This window comes from Oryza sativa, chromosome 4, assembly GCF_034140825.1.
Source record: "Oryza sativa Japonica Group chromosome 4, ASM3414082v1".
Lineage (NCBI taxonomy): Eukaryota > Viridiplantae > Streptophyta > Magnoliopsida > Poales > Poaceae > Oryza > Oryza sativa.
Genome location: NC_089038.1, coordinates 23,861,383 through 23,878,125, shown reverse-complemented (window position 1 = coordinate 23,878,125; position 16,743 = coordinate 23,861,383). Strand labels below are relative to the sequence as shown.

Sequence of the window (16,743 nt, the reverse complement as noted above, 5' to 3'; positions counted from 1 at the left end):
GTAACATTTTCGGATACTCTAGATAAACTAATCTGCATGGATTGAGATGTGATTTCGACGAATGTACACTCACTACCTGAACTCTGAAGCAACACTTCTTTTTTTTCTGAAGATTTTATAAACCGGCGATTAATTCTTGCCACGAGAGTCTTCGAGCGGTTGTCAGTTTGCTGGTCTGACCAGAATAAAAAGAACAGAAAATAAAAATACTTCTCCTTTGCTCGGGAAATATATATGACTGGTCGCCAGCAGTACACGTCCTGTCCGTATTCTGTGTACACGGTACAGCAACAGCAAAGACGTTTTGTTTCTTCCTCCACTACAGTTACAAGCTATTATTGGCTTGGCTTCTGAAAATTCTTCCAAAAAGTTGAAACAGTTTGGAACATGCAAAGACCAACAACCATGGTAAGAAGGCCTCATCTAGCTCCAATTTTCTGCTGCTGTTTTTGTCTGTTTTGAAAGTTATCTGTGATGTGTGTGCTAACACCTGAATTTTTGGTAAAAAATTTTCAGAAGGAGATCATCATCCGGATGAGGCCGGACTCTGACAAATGCCATCACAAGGCACTGAAGGTCGCAGCTGCAGTCAGTGGTACGTACGCAGCTTTCTGAATCTTCAGAAATGCAAAACGTTTTGTTAATTAACACGGCGATCTCGTGAAAAAATGGCCAGGCGTCGAGTCGGTCACGGTGGCCGGCAGGGACAGGGACCTGCTGCTGGTGATCGGCGACGGCGTGGACGAGAGCAAGCTGACCAAGAAGCTGCGGAGGGAGGTCGGGGAGGCCGAGATACTGGAGCTGCGCACGCTGGACGCCGGCGGCTCCCGCGGCGGCGGGGGCGCGGCGTCGCTGCAGCTGATGACGGCGGCCGGCGCCCGCAACGGCAAGGGCGGCGGCGCCGTCGTGTTCGCGCAGTCGTCGCCGTACCACGGCTGGCACGGGCACCCCGCCACTCCCGGGCGGAGCGTGCCCGGTGTGGGGCGCATCATGTACCCGGTGACGACGACGACGACGGCCACCGCGGCGAGCCCCGGCGCCGCGCGGTGGCCGGGCGGCGAGCAGTACAGGTCGTCCTCGCCGCAGGCGGCGCTCTATTACCCCCGCAACCCCCCGAACGCGTACTACTACGGCGGCCTGGGCGTGCGCGACGGCCTCGCCGTGGCGCGAAGCCACCCGGCGAACTACTCGCCGATGGTGGAGCGGCACGACCACGGCGCCGTTGGCCGTGGCGGGCGGCGCCGGAGGGCCGGGAGACGGCCCAGCTGCTGCTCGATCTTGTAGCTCTTCTTATCATTTTTTTTTGTTCGCTCTCTTTTTTTTCTTCACAAATCAGCGCTGCTGTCAAATGTGGTGTGCTCATTTGGTTCAGAAGGTTTGGACTAACCAAAGTTTATCAGATTTTAGGTCTTATTTCAAATTTAAAAGAAAAGGATTAACGTGAGTGTGGTTGGAAATGTTAATTCTACTCCGTGCAAAAGTCCGGCGGCATTCTTACGGGGAGAACACAACATCATCATCATCGTATGAACGTAGAATGTTTATTCTCTCTGTCGTTGTGCCACATATACAACATTATATTAGCCATTGAATTAAGAAAGGATGGCTTGGATTGATCGAAAGCTAAGAAGCACGAGAAGGATATAGAAGAGTGTGATCGTTTCTCTGGTTCCCAACACATTTTCAGCACACGAAAAATGGAGCTGTCAATTAGCACGTTATTAATTAAGTATTAGCTATTTTTTAAAAAAAAATAGATTAATATAATTTTTTAAACAACTTTCGTTTATAAATTTTATTAAAAAAAACCCATCGTTTAGCAGTTTGAAAAGCGTGCACGCGGAATATGAGAGAAACTGAGGAAAAGAGATGGGAAACAAAGAGCAACAAACACAGACACGTGGCAACAATGTGGCGGTGGTACTCACCTGCTCACCATCTCCAAGGAAGAAAGTGGCAGCCTCCTGCTGCTGCACTACTACTGCTGATTTTTTTTCTTCCAACTAACGATAAAAAAACCGCTGCTTTCACCAGCTAATTAACCAGTTTGATGTGGCATCTACACACGTATATTAAAGCTAAAACAATTTAAATTAACCCTTCGTAAATACAACATATTTTAATTGAATTTGACCTTATACTATGTTTGGAAGTGATATATTTCTTTTTTTTCTCAAATTTTTTTAATAACTATCTAGATGATATGTAAGCAACGAGAGGACATCCCCTCGAGGAATAAAAATCCACATCCCAATATTTAGTTCTAATTTTAATACATAAAAGGACATGTCATGGTCGCGCGAATGCGCGATTTAATTAATTAGCTAGTTGAATTGGTAACTTGAAATCCATTTGGCTACTAACTTAAACTAAAATTGTACTAATTCAAATCTCTCGTACAACTCAAGAAAAAAAGGAAAAGAAAACAAAAAACGCAAACTCCTTTTAAAATGCCGTCAGGTCAAACCGTTCATGTCCGGGGCATGTATTTGTATTCTTGTCGAGAAAGTTAATTCCTAACCTTGCGAAAAAAAAAAGTCAATTCCAAACCCATCCTAGATGTATTACTTGTCGTGCGATGTGAAGATTATTGACCAAAATATCCGAAGCTTAGAGATGATTTGCAACTAATCTATTTCTGCGGAACGAAACATCGATTTGTATATGTTAGTAACATGGCCAGAAATCTACTCGAAAAAGTTCGCATTTTCCATGGGCTGGGCCTAGACAATTAAAGTCCAGACTGTTAGATCGGGCCGAAACTGTAAAGGTAGTATGACATGGGCCAGGTTTATTGACTAGAGGCCTGCTAAGCTCTGATTTGTTAGCACAGATGAAAGCAAGGGCTGTGTAAAATCAACTCGTCTATTAACAAATTTTCGGATCATGTTGCCCTTTCACAGCAGTAGAACAGTGAGAATAACTGTGTCATTTCCTTTTACGGTAAAAAACACTGCATAAATAGACAATGCACATAGATATAAAGTGAACCTCTCTCTTCATTACAGTGGTAGAGCTAGAAAGATATTTTTGCCTAGGCAAACTTCACTATAACTATTATTTGTATAAAAATTTTATTATCAATCAAAAATATTAAAATTTAATGAAGTTTTCGTCGATGAGTATGGGCGGCTGTCCGGGCTAATCGTGCTATGGTTCCATGTGCCCCGCGCCAGCGCCGTGCGTGTGTGGTTTACGTTCCGAGCTCGACCAATCGGTGGATGGCAGATGGATTATAGCTAACCATACCACATTTGTGATCAACTATTTCGTAGCCACACTTACGTCATCATACCCTAATTTAGTAATTTGCCTAAGTTTAGTATAATAAGGTTAGGCATCAACCAAATAGTAGGTGTAGTGCATAAGGTGCATAAGCTAGATGTGCACATACTTAAGTACATTGCATACAAACCCTCGAGTTCTCCAAAGGAGATGAAGACAATGGCAAATCCTTACTCCCTCCGTTTCAAAATAAGTATATGGATGTGACATATCTGCATGTTCATATTCATAGTAATATCATATGTCACATCGTGTGCTAGGTGAACTTATTCTGGGATGGAGTGAGTAATCTAACTTTTTTTAAAAAAAAAATGTTTCCACGGGTGAATTTGGGGTGCCAAGGAAGTTCACCGTGATGAGTTTCATGCACGCTAACAATTGGAACAGTGGACAACAAGTTCAGCCTGAAGTGCAGGAACCAAAACAGAACTACGCCAAATTCGTACCCTCATTTCAAAATCATCCAATGAGCCAATGTACCAACGGCACGAACGTACGATTACAAAACTACTATCATCTAAATAATTAAAGGCTGCCACTGCCACGGTCCTGCAACATGCCGGATCTAAACGTATCGAACCGTTTGAACCCCATCCATAAAAACCAGACAATAAAGAAAAGGTTAAAGACAAGCCGAACAACAACTCAACAAGCGTTTGAATCTCCTGGGCTCACAGGGGAAAAAAAAAACCTCCAGTACAGTAATTACTCCACCACCCTACTGTGCCCCCCACATGCGCTGGCCCAAATAGCAAATCCATACTACTCTTCCGCACAAAATATAAAATGTATATAGAGGTTTATATATATAGGCCATGTTTAGTTCACACCAAACTTTTCCCAAACTCCCAATTTTCCAGCATATCACATCACATTCAAAACTTTCCTGCTCACATAAACTCTAATTTTTTTTTCTAAACTACCAACTTTTCCCAAACTTCTCCATAATTTTAGGAACTAAACACAACCATATGTATTACTTCTATTAGAAAACGTTCCATCGGATTATATTGTTCCATCGGATTATATTTTAAGACTAGCACAACCCATTTCTAAATCATGAGAGCAAGTTTAATAGTATAGCCCACTGCTAAGTGTCTAGGTCCAATTCATTTATAGCCAATCTAATAACCAATTTATAAAATAGTTGTTTCCTATACTATTAGTATATGGTTCTACCTGTCATACATACATTACGTCTCGAAGTCCGTGCTGCAGCTGGCTACAAATATGTAGCCCACTAATCTTCTCTCTCATATTCTATCTTAATAAAATATGTTTATATAGCTAGCTAATAGTCTGCTATTGTATTTGCTCTGAGCCACTCCGATGACCAAATCTTGACACGTGTGACGATCCCGTCGGCCGCCGACGCTGTTGCTGCGCCGGCCTCCCGCAGCGGATGGACGCGTGCACCTCTGCCTATCTTTCCGCGCTCGATGCAGCTCGGTCAACTTCGCGGCTTGCCCCCTGAAGTTTCAAAATATTACTCCTACGAGTTCGGGGGGTGAAACTTGAAAAGCTTTGCCTCGTGGATGCCGCGTGGCCCACGGCCACACCGTCTTCCTCGGGCCCCGGAAGTTTTTCAAATAGAGGGAGCCGTTGCGCTTGCGCAGCAGCCACACGGAGAGAGAAGGGAAGCAGAGCTGCGTGCGATCTGAGTGGGTAGGCGGTGACGTCGGCGAGCTCGCTCGGGAGTCGCGGCGGCGATGGCGGCGGCGGCGGAGGGCGGGAGGCACGATCAGGGGATGGCGCTGCGCAAGGCCGAGGAATCCGGTGAGCAGCTGTTCGTCTCTTCTCCCTCTCCCCGTCTCTCGGGTGTGGCATTTTTCTCGCTCGCGCGATCTGCGCCTTGCAATGCGCTCGTGCTGTGCGTGTGTGTGTGTGTGTGTGCTGGCGTCTGGATCATTGGATGGCGTTTGAGGCGAGACGCGGCGGCGCGGGCGGTCACCTCACCTGGTGTACTGTGCTGCCTGCTCTCCGGCGCGCGTGCCGCGTCGGCGGATGCGCGGTGGCAGCGTGCGAGATTTGGGTTGAGATCATTGGTGTGATTTGTTTAGTGCGCTACTTGTTGCAATTAAGGCTCCTGCATATGGTAAGACTCTTGCATGCGCCATGAGTGTGGTTGAAGCATTGAGCATTGACCTGGGTGGTTTGCGTTTGGTTGAAGTTAACTTTGAGATGCATTTAGTAGTACACGCGACATTCTCGTCGGTTTAATCAATAATCAGGAGTTGCATTTGGTCATTTGGTAATCGCGCAAAGCATGGTGGAAAAAGAAATGCAGCTCGAATTCAGGATCCCCAAAATCTCCGCCTCTTCTGTTTCCGATTGACTCAGAATTCAAAAAGTAAATCTGCATCACGGGGGGAGAGACCATGTTCATCTTCTGCACGAATCGCGAGGCAAACTGCCCCTGTTGCCGATGTGGCTTTCCGCTGACTCTGTTGTGATCTGTTGCCGCAGCCGCGCGGAGGTGCGAGGCGGCGCGATGGCTGCGGCAGATGGAGGCGGCGGCGGCGGAGTCCCTGCCGGAGAGGCCGTCGGAGGAGGAGTTCTGCGTGGCGCTGCGCAACGGGCTCGTCCTCTGCAACGTCCTCAACCACGTCAACCCGGGCGCCGTCCCCAAGGTGCGTTGCTTAAGAGTTCAAGACCCAAACAAAAAATCGATCGGATTGGAAGTCATTTTTTTTTTTGAAATTTGCACCGTATCCGTGGTAGAGTTGGAATCTAACGAGTGCTCGTTTGCGGACAGGTCGTGGAGAATCCCATTGTTGCGGTGCAGTCGTCTGATGTGGCGGCCCAGTCTGCGATTCAGTATTTCGAGAACATGAGGAACTTCCTTGTTGCAGTTAGCGAGATGAATCTCTTGACGTTTGAAGCTTCCGACATAGAGAAGGTACGGTCTTGTAGGAGTATTTCTTCAACTCTGGACTGGTCAACCTTACTAAATGATGACAATTCTGTACTGCCATTATGACTAACCTGGTTAGCTAAATTGCATGGCTTATTTAGAACTGTATTTCATCACCCATTTTGCCAAAAAGCAGGCCAAAGTTCTTCATTTGGAAACTGTGATATTGAGAACTGATGTTTAGTTCACTAACACAGAATTTCAGAACGCACTCAAGTTTATTTTCATGAGAGATTGCATGGATAAAGAAAATATGGCAACTTTAAACCCAGAGAAATTTGCTAGAACAAAGTAGATGGTTGATTATATATTTTAAGCTTATGCCGATCTTACTGTTCACTTTCTTAAACTTCTGAAATCTGAACTATAAATGAACACTTGCAGGGAGGTTCATCAATGAAAGTTGTCGATTGCATACTTTGCCTCAAAGCATACCACGAATGGAAGCTCTCTGGTGGGATTGGCATATGGCGCTATGGTGGCATTGTGAAAATTGCATCCTCAAGTAAGAGGTTGCCTTCATATTCATCCAGGGGAGGAGGTTCAGCTGATCTGAACCAACAAATGCTGGAATTTGTGCACCTTCTGTCTGAAGTCTCCCTTGAGGAATCTAGAGTTGGAGAATCTCAGCATTCACTTTTCCAGCAATTTGTGCTTCGAGTTGTGCGGGCATTCCTTCAGGAATGGGGTGAAGCTGAGGGCTTGCCCTTAGATGATATGGTAGGTAAGTTCTACTTATTATTGTATAATATTCGCTGACCACCTGATTTCTTTAGTGGTGCTCTCACCAAACAAGCTGAGCCTTGACACAAAAGAAAAAAAAATGTGTTAAATTCCTCACGCTGGTGATTTTTTTTTTCAGGTCCTTGAAACAATACTTGAACAAGCCTGTAAAGAATTCACCATTCTGCTTGCTTCCCATCGAAACCAGGTACTTCATTGTTTGTGAATTACCTAATAGGGTATTTTGTTCAATTTTCAATGGTAGCCCCGCCGCAAGCAATTGCAAAAACTAATAACTATGTCATGATTATTGATCAATTTTGTTCTATGATTCAGTTTTGTGCTGGCTGTGTATTCCTATGGAACTTATTTCTAAACATATCATATGTAACAGGTCAGATCACTTCTAAGGAAGATGATGAAAGATGAAAATGGTGCTCACTCCAAACAGGAATTGATTGAAGTTATTTCGAAGTCTATGAAGGAGACTAGTGAGTGTTTCTTAACCTCACTGCGATTACCTTGTGGTCGCCGCAAACAATTGGATGATGGAGGAGGACTTGAACACCAACAAGAAGAGCTGGAGGTAGAAAGTTCTGTTCAAGAATTATGCTGTTGAGGTTATTTCTTGGAATGTCTACAGAAAGCCCAACAATATTATTATTTCATTATAGCATAGACTATATGACATCACTGTCAGTCCGCATGTTGTGTTTTGTAACAACTAGCAATTGTATGCTTTTCTTGTCAGGAACCTTTCTCTAACAAGTATTAACGAAACAATGAACCAAAATAACACTTTTGACACTCCTCTCATGAAGACGTTGGTAATACTTTTAACAAGTATTACTGTGTACTTGTACTGACTATGATTATTCTGTTCAAATTTGAAATGTGCAGAAGCTAAAAGTGTCTTTCAACGAGATGAAGCTTCAAGTTGAATCAACTCGATCTCAGTGGGAGGAAGACTTGAGGAGGCTAGGTGAGTAATGGATTCAGAAATGTTTTAGAACATTTTGTCCTTTGATCGCTAAACATTTGCTTAATATTGCAGAAAGTTATTTTGAGGCTCATAATCACAATGCTTACCACAAGTTACTCGAGGAAAATCGTAAGCTGTACAATCAAGTTCAAGATCTTAAAGGTAATATGCGAATAAATTAACTTCATTTCACTAACAGTGAGATATTTGTACTGATAAATTGAAACATCTTTTAGGTAGCATTCGTGTATATTGTAGAGTGAAACCTTTCCTGAAAATGCAAACTGATCAAAGATCTACCGTTGATCATATTGGGGAGAATGGTGAGATAATGATTGTGAACCCTCAAAAGCAAGGAAAGGAAGGGCGGAAGATGTTCTCATTCAACAAAATATTCGGGCCTAATGCTTCACAATGTACATCATCGACATTTCTCATTTTTTTTCATTTCTCATTTACTGCAAATTAATTGCATTCCATCTTGTAGTTTCTAATTGAGTGATGACTTACAAGATAGTTATGCATTTATCCCAAAAGTTAAACAGTTCATTGAAAATATGACTATTTAGTTGAGTAATGCATGATAAAAATTGCATACGGTTTCATAAGAAAAGAATGGTGCATATTTTGGAGGGCTGGCTGATATTTATTTTGAGAGTTATAGTTTGACTTTTTTTTTTCTTTGTAACAGCTGAGGTTTTTGCTGATACACAGCCATTGATCAGATCTGTGATGGATGGGTACAATGTATGCATATTTGCATACGGTCAAACAGGATCTGGAAAAACATATACCATGGTAATTCTTTGCAAGTAAATGTACTAAAGTTTCAATAATTACTTTTGTGAAAAATTCTCAAATCAATGAATCCAATACTATAAAAAAAATAAAGAAATTTACTGCTAGGAACAATAATAAAAACAGATGCTCTTTTGTATGCTACTTGTCTGCATTAAGCTTCAATCTATTTGTATTTTTCTTTCTTTATGATGTTGTAACATATCTTTGTTGCATATATTACTCAGAGCGGTCCAGATATTACAACAGAGGAAACCTGGGGCGTGAACTACCGGTCACTTAATGATCTATTTGCTATTTCGCAAAATAGAGCAGATACTACCACATATGATGTGAAAGTTCAGATGATCGAAATATACAATGAGCAAGTGAGAGATCTATTGATGGTTGATGGTGCAAACAAAAGATATCCTTTTGGTTGCAAAAGTTATTTTTTCTCAAGTTGCCGATTGAAAACATTGTTTCAAATAAGATGTTTCCTCTATGAAGTTACTTGCAAAAATCTTCTATATGTTTTCACATGAAATAAATTATCTTTTATTGCTCTCAGCATCAAAAAATTGTTTAACAATATTTCCTTCCGGGGTTGTTCTTAACCATGAACACATTAGAGATACGAAACAGTTCTCATGTAAATGGACTGAACATCCCAGATGCAAATTTAGTTCCAGTGAAGTGTGCACAGGACGTTTTGGATTTGATGAGAGTTGGCCACAGGAACAGGGCAGTTGGGTCTACTGCTCTTAATGAACGAAGTAGTCGCTCACACAGGTATCCCAAAACTAATGCAAAAAACGACTTCCTCTCAGAATGTCCCTTCTCCCTAGTATAATATCTTTGCATAATATTTTTCTTTCATCGTCTGAGCAACAGGCATACTCACTACATACTGTAATTTTGTTGCTCTTCTGTAGTGTGTTGACAGTTCATGTTCAAGGCAAGGAGATAGCTTCGGGGTCAACTCTAAGAGGATGCCTTCATCTTGTGGATCTTGCGGGAAGTGAACGGGTGGATAAGTCCGAGGCCGCTGGAGAAAGATTAAACGAAGCAAAACATATAAACAAATCACTGTCCGCACTTGGTGATGTTATAGCTGCACTTGCCCAAAAGAGCTCCCACGTCCCATACCGAAATAGCAAGCTAACACAAGTGCTACAAGATGCCTTAGGTATACAGAATCTCTTAAGAGCCTGGATGTGTTTCATCAAGAATGCCAGCTGATTATGTTTTCTTGTCTTGTGATGTAGGTGGTCAGGCGAAGACATTGATGTTTGTCCACATGAATCCTGAAGCAGATGCTTTTGGTGAAACAATGAGTACCCTCAAGTTTGCAGAGCGTGTAGCCACCGTAGAACTTGGTGCAGCTCATGCTAATAAGGAAGTTGGGCAGGTCAAAGATCTGAAGGAAGAGGTATGATATTGTGTTGTTTTAAATGTTACACGATCATCATCGGAACTTTGTTTCTGTAACTCATGGTGTGTAATTGTCTATCAGATTTCTAAATTGAAATTGGCATTAGACGACAAGGAACGTGAAGCATCAAAGCTAAGAGATATCGCGAACCGTGTGGCCTCTGAAAAGAGAAATGCAAGAACGAGGTCACCTCTAACCACCACCTTGTCCTCGAAACCTGAAGCTGGTCAGGATTCCAGTGTAGACACTTGTACAAGCGAGGTACCACATACTAGAAGCAGTTTCTTGCAAGTTACATTACAGTATACAAAAGATTACTAATTTGAACATATGTCTACCTTGTTCCATTTGCAGATCAGAAGCTCATCATCTGGAAAGCAGAGAAGGTTCCGCTCTCCATTGTCAGTGAGAGAACTGGACGAGAAGTCACCTGTCATCAACCGGGAGTTATACTTGAGTGCCAAGTTCAAGACTCCATCTCCTCCAGTAAGAAGTTCATTGTCTGCCGAGAGAGTTGGCATTGCCAAAAGCGTGGAGAGGTCTGAAAACATCGACTGCACACCAGTATCAAGGATTGAAGTGCCCCCAAAAGTACAGCACAGTAGCTCTAGGAAGACCCCTTCATCCGTCCTGACGGCTCAAAGCTTACGGAAATTCCGAGACTCCGAAGAAAATAGAAGCGCAAAGCCATCGGTCCGAGAAAGCATGACAAAAACCAGGCTCGACAGTGCAACAAAGCCGCCTCAGAAAGAAGAGCAAACTGCAAACAAGAACACAGGTACTAGAGTGAGGTCAGAAGCCAAGATCCCCAGGAACATATCTGACATAGAAAACGAGTTTGCAAACAGTGAGCCCACCTTCCATTCCAACCGAAAGGCATGGAAGCTCCCACCACAGTCCACAAGACAGTCGCAGAGCATTGATCTTAGGTACTAAGATTCTTCACTGGTAACAACATGACATGTTTTCCAGTTTTCCTGTTGCATACAAATGCATCTGTAGATGTCTCTCTCTTTTTTTTTGTGAGTTCGCTTACAAAGATGTCTCTCTTTTTTTTTTTGGTTTGGGTTGTCACTTTTGGCAGAGCCTCTGTCCGGGAGATGGAACCTCTGACTGAAGGGAAGCCTCGCCGGAGCAAGGCGCCCCACGGTGATAGAACCAACGTCCCCTTACCGGAGACCCGGCGCAGCGTCTCTCTGCCCCGCGGGAAGATGGCTCTCGTGTGAAAAATCTAGTTTTTTCGTCAGGCGAATTTCATTGTACCCTGTGATCCGGCTATATCTGTAGGTCTTCTACGGCTGGGTAGACGAACCTGAGAGGAACACAATCATTCATTGGTTTGTTCTTTTTTTTTTCCTTTCATTTTTGAAGTTCGTGTGTCTGTTTCGTACGAACCTCACGCCCTTTTGTACAATGTAAATGTAGCAATTGCCATTATTATATCTCATTTTCAGTGGCGATTGCCTTATTGGAAGCTGAAAGCCTGAAACCACTAGCACTTTGTATCAGTATCACCGTTCGTGCAGATGTTCGGAGTTCTAACAAATGATTTGCTCCTGGTCTTTGCTACTGCAGTGCAGCAGACTACAAGGCTTGAAAAGCTAGTTTGGTTTTACAAATTTTGCTATCGATTTTATATTTTCAGCGAAAAGAGAGAGAGTTTGTTTTTTTTTTCGAGGAAAAAAGAACTGTTTACCCCCGTATGAGCTTTTGCAGTTGCAGCCTTGCACCTCCCTCCCATTAACTTGTCCTCGCTCACCAAGGTGCCCACGTCGCTGCGCGCACAAATTCGGGCCATGGAGGAGGCAGCGGCGCCGGAGCGGAAGCGGCCGCGCGACGGCGACGTGGGTCCATCGACGGCGGCATCCGGGGAGGCGCAGTACGTGTACCTGCCCATCGCCGACGCGCTGAAGGCCCCCGGGGCCCGGGTCTGCCTCTTCGCCGCCGTCTCCGAGATCGGCGCGGCCGTCCGCAGCCGCGGCACCGGTGAGCCTCCTTCTCGCCCGCACTTTCGAGTCCCCCCCCCCCCCCCCTGAGAGCAGGGTTTAGGGTTTTGGTCGCTATAGCGGATTTGGAGCTGTTTGGGGTTGCTACTGGACTAATAATTTTCAGTGCTCAAATGTGCTCGGTCATGGTGGGGGAGATTAGGTCGAGTTTCCGCACCCGATTTGCGAGCTGTTCTGATTGTAAATGCTAGGGAAAGAGGAAGATGTGGGGTTTTAGGTGTAGGCCTATAGCCATGCCGAAGTTCTGAACACTGAACAGAACAGGGTCATTTTTGGGGGATTTTTGCTGTTAATTGGATGAAGAAGCAAACCTGGTGAGTTCTAATGGCTGTATCTGAAATCGCCAATTATAGATGAGCTTACCATGTTCCACCTTGGAGGAGTTTCTTTGGTTGGTTATTGAGCTCAATTGTGATTATATTCTTATCCATTTGCTATTGCAGAAATGCCTGTATGACAGGTTTAACAATTTTTGTTTTTTGTTGATTCTTTTGTGATTATACCTGCAATTGACGTCGTGCTACTTATCCATGGCTATCATTTGTGCAGATTTCACTCTTACGTTGAGGATTGTGGATCACTCACGTGCATCTGCAATCTCTGTGACCTTCTTTGCTGATAACACTGCATTACTGCCCTGTGTTAGGTCAAGTGGAGATGTGATCAGTCTCCATAATGTTGTGGTACGACTGAAACTAAACACTCTACTGAAATGTACTATTTGTTACATTCCATGGAATCTTTATATTATGTCTTTGAAATTACGGTGAATTATCGTGTGACGGTCCTCACATTTTCTAACTCGGAATTGTATTTGCATACTTTTCTTCAATGTCTTCCATTCTGCAGATAACAATGCACCATGGCGAATTCTTTGTCACATATAACAAAAGGTTTTCTTCATTTGCGCTATTTGAAGGGAAAGTATCTACGGGATGCATACCATATCAGCATTCTATGAAATACCATGGCAGCAAACATGACAGTGAATTTTTGACTCACTTGAGAATGTGGATTGTATATAATCCTCCAGGTGAGTATGTGACTGCTAGTTGAAAAATTATTGTTGCTCATTTTTCTCTTGTCCACTCATAAGCTATACGGATGATATGTCTTGTGAAGTTGTGATACTCCAAAACTTTGCACATCTACGAATATTATAAGGAACAACATGCCTAGAAGCTCCTAACCCACATGAGAATATGTTGTTATCAATTCCTGATTTTACCAGTTGCTGTGAACATACATCGATATATGACTCATATACAATCATTAGTATACAATCGATAACATACTCTCCTTTACCCAAAAGTTAAGCATTATTACATAAACACGTGTACAATAGAACACCCATTCTTTTCTTTACAACCTTAGGACAGGATGCCTAGGTTTCGGTCAAATAAAATAAAAGCCTTCAAATTGGTTGTCAGCTCTACATTTCTTTCTAATTTTTTTAAATTTTTGGTTGTCAGCTCTTTAGCATTATCATGTTTTATTGACTGCCTGTCCTAGCAGTACCTGTTGAGTATATGATTCACCTACTTTTGGATACTCGTCCGTCTATTATAATGTGGCTTATGCTCAACAGCATCTACTGATTTACGTCTATGTATTTTGCACAAAATGCAGATTACCGAAATATTTATATCTTCTCTGCTGAATACATGCACTACAAATATCTGTTGCAACACTCTTTCTTTTTCTAACAAGCTATTTTGCTCTCTAGGTCTGAAAGATCTTGAACTGCAGTTAAGGAGTATAAAATCCGATTCTACTTTTGATCTAGTATGCAAGGTTAGCTCTATATGAAGTTACATAATATTCAACAGTTATTTGAATAGAGGAAATCTGATGTTCCTTTTTGTTAGGTTCTAGATGTTCATGAAGCTTCCAATGGCGTATGGATTTTGTATGTTTGGGATGGAACTGATACACCTGTGACCGAGTTCCCGACGTAAAAATTAGACATTGGTGTCACTGTTTAATTTTTAATTCAGAAATAACTTAAAATTAATTCTGCAAAATAGGATGGTGTTGGTGCTTATAACATTGTGTTGAAGTAAATTGTGCCTCTGCCATTTCTTTCATAACGTATGGCATAATATGATAATAACAGTTCATTTTTAACTAAATTGCGCCTATGTTGTTTGGCTTGGTTGAATGCAGCTTGGACAATGAATCAGTTTCTCCACCCCCTCTACATCTTGAAGGAGCACCTCTGCCAAGGGAGGTTTTGTGCACATTGCCTTGTGTTGGGAGTGTGCTGAGGGTTTTCTCAAACAGGTTTTTCAAGGAAATGCTACACTTGCAAAAGGGTATTTATTGGGCCAGGTTCTGTAATATGACGTGCAAGCAGCAGTTTGGCATGTGGAAAGGGATTCTGCTGCCTTCTAGCAGAGTCCGCCTTTTATCAAATGAAGATGGCAGCGTTGCTGATCGTCTGAAGTAATCTTCTGTTTTCTCATGAATGCTGATTGCCATATGAAACTTGTTTCTAAGTATTAACCAAGTGCATTAATTATTACAGGCTATTCGACAGTCGCATTGCCACCCAAATTCATCGTCAGCCAATGGCAAGCCTCCCCAATGCTTCTGATATTGCTGGTATGGACAATTGAGCTTAACTTTTTAGTCAGTCTTGCATGATTGCTCTGAGCTTATTTTGTTACATGGTGTGAAGTTCTCCGATGCATGTGCTGGTTGTTATCCTTCTAATTGTTTGCAAGGTTCTAGTATCTTCTGTGCAGGTGCTTTGAATGCTATGATTTCCTCTTCCATTGACTAAATTTCTGTTCACTGGTTAATTGAATTGCATAAGAACAAAAGACCATGCCAATTTCTCTCATCTTTCTTTTTTTTTAATGCACTACCTTTTCACAGATGGTGATATCTGTCTGCTATTTCTGTTTCATCTTACTATACTTCTTGTTCAGTGGTTAATTGCTTAAGAACAAAAATTCTAGCCTACTAAGTCCGGCCTTGCCATTTCCCACTCCAGAGAGAGAAAATTCGTTTTTTTTTTCATGTGCTACCATTACGAATGGTGATCTTTTTGTTGTCTTGCATTTTTGCCCTGATTCATGCTGATTAATGCACTTCTGTTACCACCATCTGTTGTTCCCAAACTTGCCATTTGATGTTAACTCATCAATTCTGTCAGATGTAGAATACGAGAGAGCAGGTTACACAACATTGATGGAGTCGCTCACCCATGGAGAGGTAATACTCTTTTCCCAACTGTTCTATTGTTTAATTCGTGGTGCTAGTCCCCCCCTGATGCTACCCCAATAACGAGATTCCTCTGTAGGTGTCATGAGAATGTTTCCCTTATGAGTACATTCTACTGTTTTCACCAGTGGTGGTGTTCTGAATTCTGTCTAAAAACCAGCATCTATATCTCCTTTTTTTGCCAGGTGACGCACAAATTCAAAACCTTGGTTCGAGTTGTTGCAGCATATCCACGTGGAGCTAGTCATCTTTGTTCACTATTGGCTGGCAATTGTTGTCTAAGGTTGACTCTTGAGGATCCTACGGCAAGAATTCATGCGTACATCCACAAGGACGATGGGGTAATATACTGCATGTTACCAAACCACCTCTGTGCTAAGTACATACAAATTCTCTGTCAGTGTCTACTATAATCAGTAGTAATAAAACAAAATAAAACAAAAACTTGTATCTGTAAAGAAATCTACATGTGGTAATAGTCTACGGGTGCCTGAAAGTCGCTTACATCCACTGAAACTTGATATACCCTTTCTTCAACTTAATCCATGGCAGGCCAAATTTTTTGGTGGTTTCCTGACGGCAGAAGCTGTGATCAGAAAGATGAACAAGCTTCTGGGTATCCCAGAAGACACCGAGGAAGGTGCTCCATCGAATAGGAACCCACCTTGGATATGGTGTTGCTTGAAGTCTTACCGTCTGGACAAGAACGATCCCTGGGGAAGCAGAAGGTATCGGATTTTTGGCACAGAGATCAGGGATTGAATAGGGGAGAAAGATTTGGAGCAACTTGGAAATTACTGTGTACAGTGGCATTTGCTTGTGGTACAGACACGCAAATTGACTGAGTTGTAACAGCTAGGTGACAGCCTTTCGGTTGGTGCTACTACCTACAATGTTACTGTGATGCTGTTAGCATTTGGTAATGCCAGATGATTTATTTTAGTTTAATCAAATGAATTATATGTATCACATAAAACTTTTAATTGATTTTATTAAAATTATCAACTGGCATAAACAGAATTTCCTCTCTCCCAATCTGGAACCCTAATAGAACAACTCTTTCAGGAATTTGAAAAGAATACTAGCAGCAATTCAGTACTCTTCTTAACTTAAAATATACTACCTCTGTTTTATACTCCCTCCATCCCTAAATGTTTGACGCCGTTGACTTTTTTAAACATGTTTGACCGTTCGTCTTATTCAAAAAATTTAAGTAATTATTAATTCTTTTTCTATCATTCGATTAATTGTTAAATATACTTTTATGTATAATATAGTTTTACATATTTCACAAAATTTTTTGAATAAGACGAATGGTCAAACATGTTTTAAAAAGTCAATGGCGTCAAACATTTAGGGAATGAGGGAGTATTATTTAACACTTTGATTTTTC

The 16,743-nt window shown here is 42.2% G+C and overlaps 3 protein-coding genes across 4 annotated transcripts; all 3 read left to right on the top strand.

Annotated features, from left to right (window-relative positions):
• The first annotated feature begins 263 nt into the window (after positions 1 to 263).
• LOC107277191 (uncharacterized) lies at positions 264 to 1,444 on the top strand. 2 transcript variants are annotated; one of them, XM_015779106.3, is made up of 3 exons: positions 264 to 408; positions 517 to 595; positions 677 to 1,444. In XM_015779106.3, exons 1-3 carry the CDS (start codon positions 388 to 390, stop codon positions 1,282 to 1,284), a joined length of 708 nt encoding a protein of 235 aa, XP_015634592.1. In that variant the 5' UTR covers positions 264 to 387; the 3' UTR covers positions 1,285 to 1,444. The 2 variants fall into 2 exon arrangements, with proteins under 2 accessions (XP_015634592.1, XP_015634591.1); XM_015779105.3 differs by lacking the exon at positions 264 to 408 and having other exon boundaries at positions 417 to 595.
• A 3,458-nt stretch (positions 1,445 to 4,902) lies between these two features.
• Positions 4,903 to 11,590, top strand: LOC107276454 (kinesin-like protein KIN-14F). The gene is made up of 17 exons (XM_066310006.1): positions 4,903 to 5,061; positions 5,752 to 5,915; positions 6,041 to 6,184; positions 6,584 to 6,919; positions 7,062 to 7,130; positions 7,317 to 7,508; positions 7,823 to 7,904; positions 7,977 to 8,066; positions 8,141 to 8,320; positions 8,596 to 8,702; positions 8,930 to 9,119; positions 9,314 to 9,473; positions 9,617 to 9,870; positions 9,950 to 10,113; positions 10,198 to 10,377; positions 10,471 to 11,045; positions 11,201 to 11,590. The coding sequence occupies exons 1-17, from the start codon at positions 4,995 to 4,997 to the stop codon at positions 11,340 to 11,342; spliced, it is 3,096 nt and encodes a 1,031-aa protein (XP_066166103.1). The 5' UTR covers positions 4,903 to 4,994; the 3' UTR covers positions 11,343 to 11,590.
• Positions 11,591 to 11,842: 252 nt separating this feature from the next.
• LOC4336103 (protection of telomeres protein 1b) lies at positions 11,843 to 16,339 on the top strand. Its single transcript, XM_015777969.3, has 10 exons — positions 11,843 to 12,102; positions 12,672 to 12,805; positions 12,972 to 13,155; positions 13,849 to 13,916; positions 13,991 to 14,076; positions 14,289 to 14,567; positions 14,650 to 14,726; positions 15,283 to 15,341; positions 15,536 to 15,691; positions 15,903 to 16,339. Exons 1-10 carry the CDS (start codon positions 11,913 to 11,915, stop codon positions 16,110 to 16,112), a joined length of 1,443 nt encoding a protein of 480 aa, XP_015633455.1. The 5' UTR covers positions 11,843 to 11,912; the 3' UTR covers positions 16,113 to 16,339.
• The last annotated feature ends 404 nt before the right edge of the window (positions 16,340 to 16,743 follow it).

Bases quoted from the DNA above. Each gene is read 5' to 3' on its own strand.
- LOC107276454 (XM_066310006.1), top strand. From the start codon at position 4,995: ATGGCGGCGGCGGCGGAGGGCGGGAGGCACGATCAGGGGATGGCGCTG. The intron at 5,916-6,040 runs GTGCGTTGCTTA...GTTTGCGGACAG, and splicing joins ACCCGGGCGCCGTCCCCAAG to GTCGTGGAGAATCCCATTGT. The intron at 7,905-7,976 runs GTGAGTAATGGA...TTAATATTGCAG, and splicing joins GGAAGACTTGAGGAGGCTAG to AAAGTTATTTTGAGGCTCAT.
- LOC107277191 (XM_015779105.3), top strand. From the start codon at position 475: ATGTGTGTGCTAACACCTGAATTTTTGGTAAAAAATTTTCAGAAGGAG. The intron at 596-676 runs GTACGTACGCAG...AAAAATGGCCAG, and splicing joins GGTCGCAGCTGCAGTCAGTG to GCGTCGAGTCGGTCACGGTG.
- LOC4336103 (XM_015777969.3), top strand. From the start codon at position 11,913: ATGGAGGAGGCAGCGGCGCCGGAGCGGAAGCGGCCGCGCGACGGCGAC. The intron at 12,806-12,971 runs GTACGACTGAAA...TCCATTCTGCAG, and splicing joins TCAGTCTCCATAATGTTGTG to ATAACAATGCACCATGGCGA. The intron at 14,077-14,288 runs GTAAAAATTAGA...GGTTGAATGCAG, and splicing joins CCTGTGACCGAGTTCCCGAC to CTTGGACAATGAATCAGTTT.